Source organism: Bombina bombina, chromosome 5, assembly GCF_027579735.1.
Source record: "Bombina bombina isolate aBomBom1 chromosome 5, aBomBom1.pri, whole genome shotgun sequence".
NCBI lineage: Eukaryota > Metazoa > Chordata > Amphibia > Anura > Bombinatoridae > Bombina > Bombina bombina.
In genome coordinates, this window is record NC_069503.1 from 745,598,218 (window position 1) to 745,610,222 (window position 12,005).

The 12,005-nt window shown below is 39.7% G+C and overlaps 1 protein-coding gene across 1 annotated transcript in view; it reads right to left on the bottom strand.

Moving 5' to 3' along the window:
• DCDC2 (doublecortin domain containing 2) overlaps positions 1-12,005 on the bottom strand; it is a 556,437-nt gene that overhangs the window by 45,762 nt on the left and 498,670 nt on the right. The window contains exon 9 of the mRNA XM_053714795.1: positions 8,698-8,841. Within this exon, the coding sequence (XP_053570770.1) occupies positions 8,698-8,841 (144 nt within the window). The remainder of the gene's footprint in view (positions 1-8,697; positions 8,842-12,005) is intronic.

Genomic DNA, 12,005 nt, shown 5'->3' on the forward strand with positions numbered 1-12,005 from the left:
CATGAGAATCCCTAGGATTCACACCAACAGATATATCTTTTCCATATTTTATGGTAAATTTTTCTAGTTACAGGTTTTCTGGCTTGTACCAGAGTATCTATTACAGAATCCGAAAAACCACGCTTAGATAAAATCAAGCGTTCAATTTCCAAGCCGTTAGCTGGAGGGAAACTAGATTTGGATGTTCGAATGGACCCTGTACTAGAAGATCCTGTCTCAAAGGTAGCTTCCATGGTGGAGCCGATGACATATTCACCAGGTCTGCATAACAAGTCCTGCGTGGCCACGCAGGAGCTATCAAGATCACCAAGGCCCTCTCCTGATTGATCCTGGCTACCAGCCTGGGAATGAGAGGAAACGGTGGAAACACATAAGCTAGATTGAAGGTCCAAGGCGCTACTAATGCATCCACTAGAGTCGCCTTGGGATCCCTGGATCTGGACCCGTAGCAAGGAACCTTGAAGTTCTGACGAGACGCCATCAGATCCATGTCTGGAATGCCCCATAATTGAGTCAACTGGGCAAATATCTCCGGGTGGAGTTCCCACTCCCTCGGATGGAATGTCTGACGACTCAGATAATCCGCCTCCCAGTTTTCCACTCCTGGGATGTGGATCGCAGATAGGTGGCAGGAGTGATCCTCCGCCCATTTTATGATTTTGGTCACTTCTCTCATCGCCAGGGAACTCCTAGTTCCCCCCTGATGGTTGATGTAAGCAACAGTCGTCATGTTGTCTGATTGGAATCTTAAGAATCTGGCCTTTGCTAGTTGAGGCCAAGCCCTGAGAGTATTGAATATCGCTCTCAGTTCCAGAATGTTTATCGGCAGAAGAGACTCTTCCCGAGACCATAGCCCCAGCCCACTAGACTGGCGTCGGTCGTGACGATGACCCACTCTGGTCTGCGGAAGCTCATTCCCTGGGACAGGTGATCCTGGGTTAGCCACCAACGGAGTGAGTCTCTGGTCTTCTGATCTACTTGAATCACTGGAGACAAGTCTGTATAGTCCCCATTCCACTGTTTCAGCATGCACAGTTGTAATGGTCTTAGATGAATTCGCGCAAAAGGAACTATGTCCATTGCTGCAACCATCAACCCTACTACTTCCATGCACTGAGCTATGGAAGGTCGTGGAACAGAGTGAAGAACTTGACAAGCGTTTAGAAGTTTCGACTTTCTGACATCTGTCAGGAAAATCTTCATTTCTAAAGAATCTATTATTGTCCCCAAGAAAGGAACTCTTGTCGACGGAGACAGGGAACTTTTTTCTATGTTCACTTTCCATCCGTGAGATCTGAGAAAGGCCAGAACGATGTCTGTGTGAGCCTTTGCCTTTGAAAGAGACAACGCTTGTATCAGAATGTCATCCAAGTAAGGTGCCACTGCAATGCCCCTTGGTCTTAGAACCGCTAGAAGGGACCCGAGTACCTTTGTGAAAATCCTTGGAGCAGTGGCTAGCCCGAATGGGAGAGCCACAAACTGGTAATGTTTGTCCAGAAAGGCGAACCTTAGGAACTGATGATGATCTTTGTGGATAGGAATATGTAGATACGCATCCTTAAATTGACCCTCCTGGATTGTAGGTAAAATCGTACGAATAGTTTCCATTTTGAACGATGGCACTCTGAGAAATTTGTTTAGGATCTTTAAATCCAGAATTGGTCTGAAAGTTCCCTCTTTTTTGGGAACTACAAACAGATTTGAGTAAAACCCCATTCCTTGTTCCACGGTTGGAACTGGGTGTATCACTCCCATTTTTAACAGGTCTTCTACACAATGTAAGAATGCCTGTCTCTTTATTTGGTTTGAAGATAAGTGAGACATGTGGAACCTTCCCCTTGGGGGTATTTCCTTGAATTCCAGAAGATAACCCTGAGAAACTATTTCTAGTGCCCATGGATCCTGAACATCCTTTGCCCAAGCCTGAGCGAAGAGAGAGAGTCTGCCCCCTACTAGATCCGGTCCCGGATCGGGGGCTACTCCTTCATGCTGTTTTGGTAGCAACAGCAGGCTTCTTGGCCTGCTTACCCTTGTTCCAGCCTTGCATCGGTTTCCAAGCTGGTTTGGTTTGCGAAGCATTACCCTCTTGTCTAGAGGCTGCAGAGTTGGAGGCCGGTCCGTTCCTGAAATTGCGAAAGGAACGAAAATTAGACTTGTTCTTGGCCTTGAAAGGCCTATCTTGTGGTAGGGCGTGGCCCTTACCCCCAGTGATGTCTGAGATAATCTCTTTCAATTCTGGCCCAAAAAGGGTTTTACCCTTGAAAGGGATATTAAGCAATTTTGTCTTGGAAGATACATCCGCTGACCAAGACTTTAGCCAGAGCGCTCTGCGCGCCACAATTGCAAACCCTGAATTTTTCGCCGCTAATCTAGCTAACTGCAAAGCGGCATCTAAAATAAAGGAATTAGCTAACTTAAGTGCGTGAATTCTGTCCATAACCTCCTCAAACGGAGTCTCTCTACTAAGCGACTTTTCTAGTTCCTCGAACCAGAACCACGCTGCTGTAGTGACAGGAATAATGCACGAAATAGGTTGAAGGAGGTAACCTTGCTGTACAAAAATAAGCAAACCCTCCAATTTTTTATCCATAGGATCTTTGAAAGCACAATTATCCTCAATAGGAATAGAAGTGCGCTTGGCTAGTATAGAAACTGCCCCCTCGACCTTAGGGACTGTCTGCCATAAGTCCTTTCTGGGGTCGACCATAGGAAATAATTTCTTAAATATAGGAGGGGGGACAAAAGGTATGCCGGGCTTCTCCCACTCCTTATTCACTATGTCCGCCACCCGCTTGGGTATAGGAAAAGCGTTGGGGTGCACCGGAACCTCTAGGAACTTGTCCATCTTGCACAATTTTTCTGGAATGACCAGGTTGTCACAATCATCCAGAGTAGATAGCACCTCCTTAAGCAGTGCGCGGAGATGCTCTAATTTAAATTTAAATGTCACAACATCAGGTTCTGCCTGTTGAGAAATTCTACCTGAATCAGAAATTTCCCCAACTGACAAAACCTCCCTCATGGCCACTTCAGATTGGTGTGAGGGTATGACAGAGCAATTATCATCAGCGCCCTCCTGCTCTACAGTGTTTAAAACAGAGCAATCGCGCTTTCTCTGAAATGCAGGCATTTTGGATAAAATATTTGCTATGGAGTTATCTATTACTGCCGTCAATTGTTGCATAGTAACAAGCATTGGCGTGCTAGAAGTACTAGGGGTCTCCTGCGTGGGCAAAACTGGTGTAGACACAGAAGGAGATGATGTAGAACTATGTCTACTCCCTTCATCTGATGAATCATCTTGGGCAACTTTACTATCTGTGGCAGTACTGTCCTTACTTTGTTCGGACGCTATGACACAATTATCACACAATTTTGAAGGGGGAGACACATTGGCTTCCATACATACAGAACATAGTTTATCTGAAGGCACAGACATGTTAAACAGGCTTAAACTTGTCAATAAAGTACAAAAACCGTTTTAAAACAAAACCGTTACTGTCTCTTTAAATTTTAAACAGGGCACACTTTATTACTGAATATGTGAAAAACTATGAAGGAATTGTTCAAATTTAACCAAATTTTCACCACAGTGTCTTAAATAAAAAAAAAACATTCCCCAAAGTTTATAAAGTGTGAATTTCAACATCAAGCTGTATAAAATGCCTAAATAAAGCAATCGATCTAGCCCATAAAAGTGTCTACCAGTTTTATAGCCCATATTAAGCCCTTTATTCTGTTTGAGACTAAGAAAATGGCTTACCGGTTCCCATGAGGGGAAATGACAGCCTTCCAGCATTACACAGTCTTGTTAGAAATATGGCTAGTCATACCTTAAGCAGAAAAATCTGCCAACTGTTTCCCCCAACTGAAGTTATCTCATCTCAACAGTCCTATGTGGAAACAGCAAACGATTTTAGTTACTGCTGCTAAAATCATACTCCTCTCACAAACAGAACTCTTCATCTTTTTCTGTTTCAGAGTAAATAGTACATACCAGCACTATTTTAAAATAACAAACTCTTGATAGTAGAATAAAAAACTACAACTAAACACCACATACTCTTCACCATCTCCGTGGAGATGCTGCTTGTTCAGCGGCAAAGAGAATGACTGGGGCGGACGGAGCCTAGGAGGGACTATATGGACAGCTTTTGCTGTGCTCTTTGCCATTTCCTGTTGGGGAAGAGAATATTCCCACAAGTTATGGATGACGCCGTGGACCGGACACACCAATGTTGGAGAAAAGGCCAGAACATGGAAGTTTCAGAGTGATGTGAGCTGCCTCCCATATAAAGTAATGAAGCACTCTGGAATAAAGAATCTCAAAGGGTAGAGTCAAGTTAACAGGGGAGCACCAGACACTGATATAAATTATCAGTTAACAGCAAATACAAATTAAACTGTGATGTTTTTACTACAAATTAACTTGCATTTACTTCTAGCTTAGTATATATTAATCGCTTAACGACCAGAGCTGTACCCGTACAGGGTCGTTAAGGAGTTAATATTTACTAAACTAAATATGCTGTTTTCTCTTGGTATTCTTTGTTGAAAGCTATATCTAGGTAGGCTCATATGCTAATTTCTAAGCCCTTGAAGGCTGCCTCTTAGCATTTTGTCAACAGCACTAGTTTATGTGTGCCATGTAGATAATATTGTGCTCACTCATGTGGAGTTACCTAGGACTCAGCACTAACTGGCTAAAATCCAAGTCTGTCAAAAGAACTTAAAATAAGGGGGCAGTCTGCAGATGCTTATATAAGGTAATCAGAGAGGTAAAAAGTATATTAATATAACCGTGCTGGTTATGCAGAACTGGGGAATGGGTAATAAAAGGATGATTTAATTCTGGAGTAGACTGTCCCTTTATTGAATGAATGCCAGGCAAAATATTTCAACTTTGTTATTCGTTTGGCAAACAAATAACAAAATATATATATATTTCACGTCTAATTGGGGATCCTATGCATTCAGTAAAACAACAAACCCGAACCCCATCAATGTAAGCTGCCCTGAAATGTTTTGCCATTCCATCTTCACAAGTCCAATATAGCTGGAAGTAGAAAGATAAATGAGGGAGGGGTATTTAAAAAAATAATAGGAACAGGTAGTGAAAGAGTAGGCCCACCACCTTACTGACTAATAAACTTGATGCTCAGCTGTGTCATCTTCTAGCCTCATCAGGGGGGGCGCTAGTGCATATAAGCGGAGGAGCAGGAGCAGTGACACTTTGCAATTTCCTGTCGAAACCACAACCAGCAGTTGACAATGACACTTGCCATGTCATGGTGGAATAAGGCAACAAGCAGGAAGAAAGGCACTGAGGTTAAAATTGATCAGAGACTGCTTTGCATTGTTTTTTAAAAAAAAATGAATAAAGCTCTTTTTTGGTTGAGTAGAATCAGCTCTGGAGAGTCGTGTGTGAACCATGGATCAGATGTAAATTCCCCAGAGGGGAGTTCCACTGCTTAAGACTTTAAAAAGCCCTGGTCTAGAGCCAACCCTGGTAAGGACCAGTTTGTTGATCCTTTTATTTGAACTATGAGTTGGAAAATAAGATTTCATACCTAAATGTAAGTTTCTCAAATGACATAGTGATGGTATAAGGTATAAACATAACCAAACATCATAATGACACCAGACAACATCTATAGATGGAAAGTAACTAGTCTATATGGAACAAAAAGACCACGTTTGTCATCAATTTACATCATAATGGTCCTACAAAACCCAACTATATGTAAAATATTTTATAATAACAGATATTAAATATACGCCAGATAACCTGTAATTTAACCATCAACTGATATGTTATATCTATTTTAGCTTTAGTGTAACAGCATTACCTGTTAAAAAAAAAAACACTTGGTGTCAACACTTTTTTTTATTCTTATACAGTATGTAAAATTGCCAGTGTGTTGCAAATTACCTGTCAGATAAGAAAACGGACAATAATGGGATGTGTGAAAAATAAAACTACCTTAACCCAACAAATAACATGCACATCCCATTCACAGCTTGACATAACATTGATGTACTGTAGTAAGTGCTCTCAGAACATGCTGTTACAGAAGATATTCATCACATAGTCCACACTACTAAGGCATTTCTTTTAAAAAGAATATATATATATATATATGTATGTATATATATAATTTTATTTTAATACCCACACCTGGCAGTGTATTTCTTGTTATTATTAATTAAAAGAAAGAAACAATTCAGTGATTCTGGTGCTGCTTACCCGGTGTTCCTACATTCATGTCAAACTATTTTTGGCTTGCAGTATATCTTTCTACAAGCTGTTGGGTATACTGCTGACCAGTGATAGGGTGATATGGATGTAGAAACGGCACTGTGTTTATTTTCTTTCACCAGTTACTCTGTCATGGAGTGATAATGAAAAAAATAATTGCTCTGTCAATACACAGCAGTTTAAGTCTTTTACCTTAATGTTCTTTAACCGATTAGTTGTGAAGAGCAATAGCTGCAATGTATAGAACACAACACTGCATTTGTGATAATACACATTCAGGCATAAATTACAAGTGGAGCTCATAAATTTTAGTGATATTGAGCTTTAACGCTGATAAATTTAACCCATTCGCTAGTAGGAACTTTAGAGAAAAACTTTTTTAGCATTTTTGCTATCATTATGTTTAAACAGAAAGAGAGTCATTGATTTTTTGGTTTACCTATGAAAAATATATATATATATGGTTATTAGAAATTAGAAGGCCACTAATTGCAGCTGCGCACCACACTTCTGAAATTCCTGGCAGTGAATGGGTTAATCTGTTAGCTTTTAAGGTTGATATCTGCTCATGTGTAAGGGTATCCCTCCCACCCCCTGATTCCTACCTGATTCCTCCCAAACAGCTCTCCTTCCCCCTATGGTCACCACCATCTTAGGTAATGGCCAACAGTCTCTCTGTAAGCAGTTTAGGAGGACTTTTATTTATTATTATTATTATTATTATTATTATTATTATTATTTCTGTACTGTAGGGATCCCTCCTCACACACCCACCTCCCTGACCCCCCCCCCTAAACAGCTCTCTAACCCCCCTGACACTGCTAACTGCCATGTTTTGTTTTTTGTTGCATAGGGATGACTTCTTTTCTGCAGCATAAGGCCCCGTCTCTCCCTCACCTCCTCATATCAAAAGGGGAGTTTTTGCTCTTCAATCAGGGGATCATTTGCCCTTTTAAATTACAGGTGGTCATTGTGATAATAGTGATTGCCTGAACAAGTAGTCATCTACATAAACACACAATACTTTTCAAGTCAGCATTTTCAAATATTTAAGCACTGAAATTGGGAAAGTGACCATTCACAAGAAAGAGGCATGTCCACTTTTTTTAGCTGAGGCACACACCCAGATTGCCATCAAGTGTTCATTATGGTAAAAACTATCAACTAATTTGAGTGATAGCGTTCCTTTCTCACACCCTCAAAACAACAACAGAAATCCCAAAAGGTTTCATGCCCAAATGATCTTCTTAATAATACTGATCACCTGACAGCAAGCTGTCGACATATTCATTAGTAGTAGGCATTAGAACTTATAAAAATGTGGGGATAATCCTGAAAACTTGAATATGTATAAAAAATAGGAAGGGGTGCTAGACTTAAAATGTCACAATAAATTAAAGGGAAAGTTTACGCAAAAATTTTCTCCCCTCTAATTTGTTTCCAATGATCCACTTTACCTGCTGGAGTCGTGTATTAAATTGTTACAAGTATTTCAATTAACCTTATATTAGCATTTGAAATAGTTTATTTAGTCTGTGGTATCCCCACCCATCCTGAAAGTTTTTGGCCTCGAGGCCAAGCTGTGTTAACACAGCCAGTAGAAGAAATTACAATCCCAGTGGGTTATAGAAGAGAGAAGGTAATACAATGTTTATTTTTCATTGTTCTCTCCAAGTATTGGTGATTGGTTTATGGACAGATATAAGATAAAGAAGCAGGTATATGTACACAATGTGATAAAGTAATGAGATCTGATTATACCTACAAGTTCATAAATTTTATACTCTGCAGCAGGTAAAAAAAAGTCATTGGAAACAGATTAAGGGAAAAACATTTTTACAGTATACTGTCCTTTAAGTATTATTTATTGAAAATCCAGTGAGCATCAGCCTTTTTTTTCCATTATAGTAAATTATGCTGTGAGACGTACCTGTCGTCTTTGTATACATAATGGAGCTCCTATCTCCCCCTGTTTGGACTTAAGGCTCAAAGGTTATTGTTTGTCTGAATTAATAAAAACTTTTAAGAATCAAAATAAATGGGAGAATTAGGAGAAAATAAAAATAGGTTTTATTTTGTGAAATTAGGAATAACATGACTACATTGTCAAAATGTGTTACGGAAGTTTTTTTCTTGCATTTCATATGGTAATGTTCATGTTGTGGTATTTCTACAAACTAAAGTTATTTTTCTTATTTTCTAAAACTGCTTGGTATGCTGAAAATATGAGGTTTAATATATGTGGGTACCTCCCAGAAAAAAATGTTAAAATCCATTTTGTAAATAAATGAGGGCCAAACACCTAAAAAACAGTTCCATCAAAGAGGAGTGAAAATAGCTCTGCAGTATTTTGCCTTTTTAAGGTCTTACTCAAAGACCTATTGTTCTTCTTTATCTTTCTTCATCTTATTCTAACTTTTCTTCACTTAGTTACTTACCATACTATGCTCTTCCTCTTCATCCTCGTTGATATGTTCTTCTGTGGGATGGTTTTGCTCATCTTCTTCAGGTTCTCCATTTTCATCAACCTCTTCATGATCTTCATTATCTCTTTCTTCCTCCTCTACAGTTTCTGCTACTCTCTGAAGAAACAAACATTAAATATTATTAATGAAATAAGAAAAAAATAGCTAATTTATTTCTGTTTCTAATAAACATTACATGAGGCTTTTTTCAAGTGATTTGTCCTAAGACTGAAAAGCAATGAAACATTTGCTATCAAAACAAAACATTTTAATACTCAAAGCGTTAGAGGTGGTAAACTGTAAAAGAAAATGCCTGTGACATGCATAAGGCTTTCCTAAAAAATAAGTAAAATGTAATATGGGTAGAGTTGATGGGCCTTTTGGTTCTTATCTACTGTTAAATTCTGTTTAATTTTTTTCTAGATTTTTTTCCAGATTTTTTCCAGACACTTATCTTATATATCAGTTATGGTTTTTCAAACTTTAGAATGTTAAAACATTTTTTTTTTTCAATTCATTACAAAAACCTCATTTTTCTGGGATATTAATTTCCATAACAATAAGGTAGATGCAACTTTTCTCATCTCTATGATGGTGATTTAACATTTCTCACAGTGTAAATCATGAAACTGCTAAGTGACAAGATTAAAATAAAGCCAAGTTCCAAATCTCACTGTACAGCAGGTTTGTCTTTCCTGTATATCTATTGCTTTAAGCATATGGCTCTAGATACTGTATTGCACGTGCACAACATAATAGAATTATAACAAACCCTTTTAGGATACTTGCAAAAATGTTGAAAAGGCCAGTTTTGAATTTTATTAACAACCTTTGTATGTTGAATTTTAGCTGTTATTATGCTGCCAAAATAAAGTACAAAACCCTTGGAAGATTGTGATCACTAAAGCCATTGCTCTCCATGCATTATATGGGTGATTTTCCTGCTATCTGCTCGGATCTGATCTGAACTTTTGCCAGAATAAAAATGGTGCCATCACTTGCATTGAGATCACTCAGAAGTTGAAAAACACAAATCAGAAGCCAAAAAACCCCACTGATAAACAGGATCATTATAATTGGAATTGACCTAGATGTGTTTTACAGAGATTAAAGTCATCTACAGAGCAACAATGTACTATTAGAACTTAGCTAAACACATCTGGTAAACCAATGAAAAGAGGCATATGTGAGTAGCCACAAAATACCAGCTAGCTCTCAGTAGTGCATTGATGCTTCTGATCCTATCTAGGAAAGTTTTGCAACAAATGATGACAGAAGAAAATTTAAAAAGCTGTTAAAATTGCATTCTCTGAGGGGGAGTGTACAAACAGCAATCGTGAATGGTTGCATTTACCTGGAGCTCCGGCTGAACATCCAATATTTCACTGAATTTGGAAAAACATTACAGCAAAAAAACACAACATAAATATCTTTATCGGCTGCACTGTTTAGCAGCTCATCCCAAATCAAGACTTTTGCCGTATTTTTGATACCAGGGCACCGGCTTGGACATTAAAGGCCTAGGACAGCGGCTCAATATAGGCAGCGCTACCCCCCTCAGAATGCTGAGGTTCTTTGGTCAGGATCGAGTAAAAGTGCAAATCTGCTCCAACTTTGCTGATATCAATAACACAGATATAAAGGAGGAAAGTAAATAAAGGAGAGATGGAAATTCCTATAGCACAGATAATGTCACAGATAAATATGGCCATGAGCGGGAAATGGCCCCGCCAAACTACTTCAACCAGCATCTGGAGAAACTTGAAAACCTCATGCAAAACCTGATGGACAGAGCACCATTTCATTATTTGATGAATCTGTACTCCACTGCACCTCCGGCACCCACTATTCCTACCAGAGCTCCAGTGATATCTCCTCTGCCTAAAGAGATCATGAAGAACATCTATGCGTCTACAACCCAAAGCTGGAAGATAACACAACCGACAGCCTTAATTGCCTCAAAACAAGATCCATATGACACAGAGAAATCTTCAAAAGAGGCCTACAATCTCTTTATTACAGCCTTCAGCCCAACTGACACAACCTTGTTTGCCTATGACCTCACCACTGGAGACCGCGGAACCCACCACTATACCGGACACATCTTTGCAAGCGGATCGGGCATTGCTGAAAGCCGGGCTGTCACGGGAGCTCGGGGGGGACTCCCAGATGGCCAAGTCTGATAAGATAATATGCTTACCGTTAATCAACAATACTCAGATCGCTACCTATTATGACTCCACCACACAGTCAGGGGTTTTCTTCTACTCATATGCCCGGGGATACAGAAAGCCAAAACGGACATAAAAGCATAAATTATGTTTACCTGATAATTTCATTTCCATCTGCTTCATTCATTACTTGTGGGAATTAAGAACCTGGCCACCAGGAGGAGGCAAAGACACCCCAGCCAAAGGCTTAAATACCTCCCCCACTCCCCTCATCCCCCAGTCATTCTGCCAAGGGAACAGTAGGAGAAATATCAGGGTATAAATGGTGTCAGAAGAATAAAATTAAATTTAGATCCACCCACCGGAGAAACGGGTGGGAGCAGTAGACTCTCCTCCCACAGATGGAAATAAGATTATCAGGTAAGCATAATTTATGTTTTTCATCTTAATGGGAGGAGAGTCCACTGCTTCATTCATTACTTGTGGGAACAATTACCCAAGCTCTAGAGGACACTTAATGAAAAAACAGGAGGGCAAAAGGATGCGGACCCTAAACTGAGGGCACCACAGCCTGCAGAACCTTTCTCCAAAAAGCTGCTTCAGCCGAAGCAAAAACGTAAAATTTGTAAAATTTAGCAAAAGTATGTAAGGAAGACCAAGTCACCACCTTACAAATCTGATCCATAGAAGCCTCATTCTTAAAGGCCCAAGAAGAGGCCACAGACCTAGTTGAGTGAGCTGTAATCCTCTAAGGAGGCTTATGTCCCACTGTCTCATAGGCCAGACAGATCATGCTCCTCAACCAAAAAGACAGTGAAGTGGAAGAGGCCCCCTGCACTTCCCTGAAAATACAACAAATAAAGATGAAGTATGTCTGAACTCCTTCGTGGCCTGAAGATAAAACTTCAAGGCCCGAACCACATCCAAATTATGAAGAAAACTTTCCTTTGATGAAGAAGGGTTAGGACACAAAGAAGGAACTACTATTTCCTTATTGATGTTACGATTCAACACAACCTTGGGAAGAAACCCCAATCCAGTGCGAAAAACAGCCTTATCGGCGTGAAAAAACAGATATGGAGGCTCACATTGCAAGGCCGCCAACTCAGA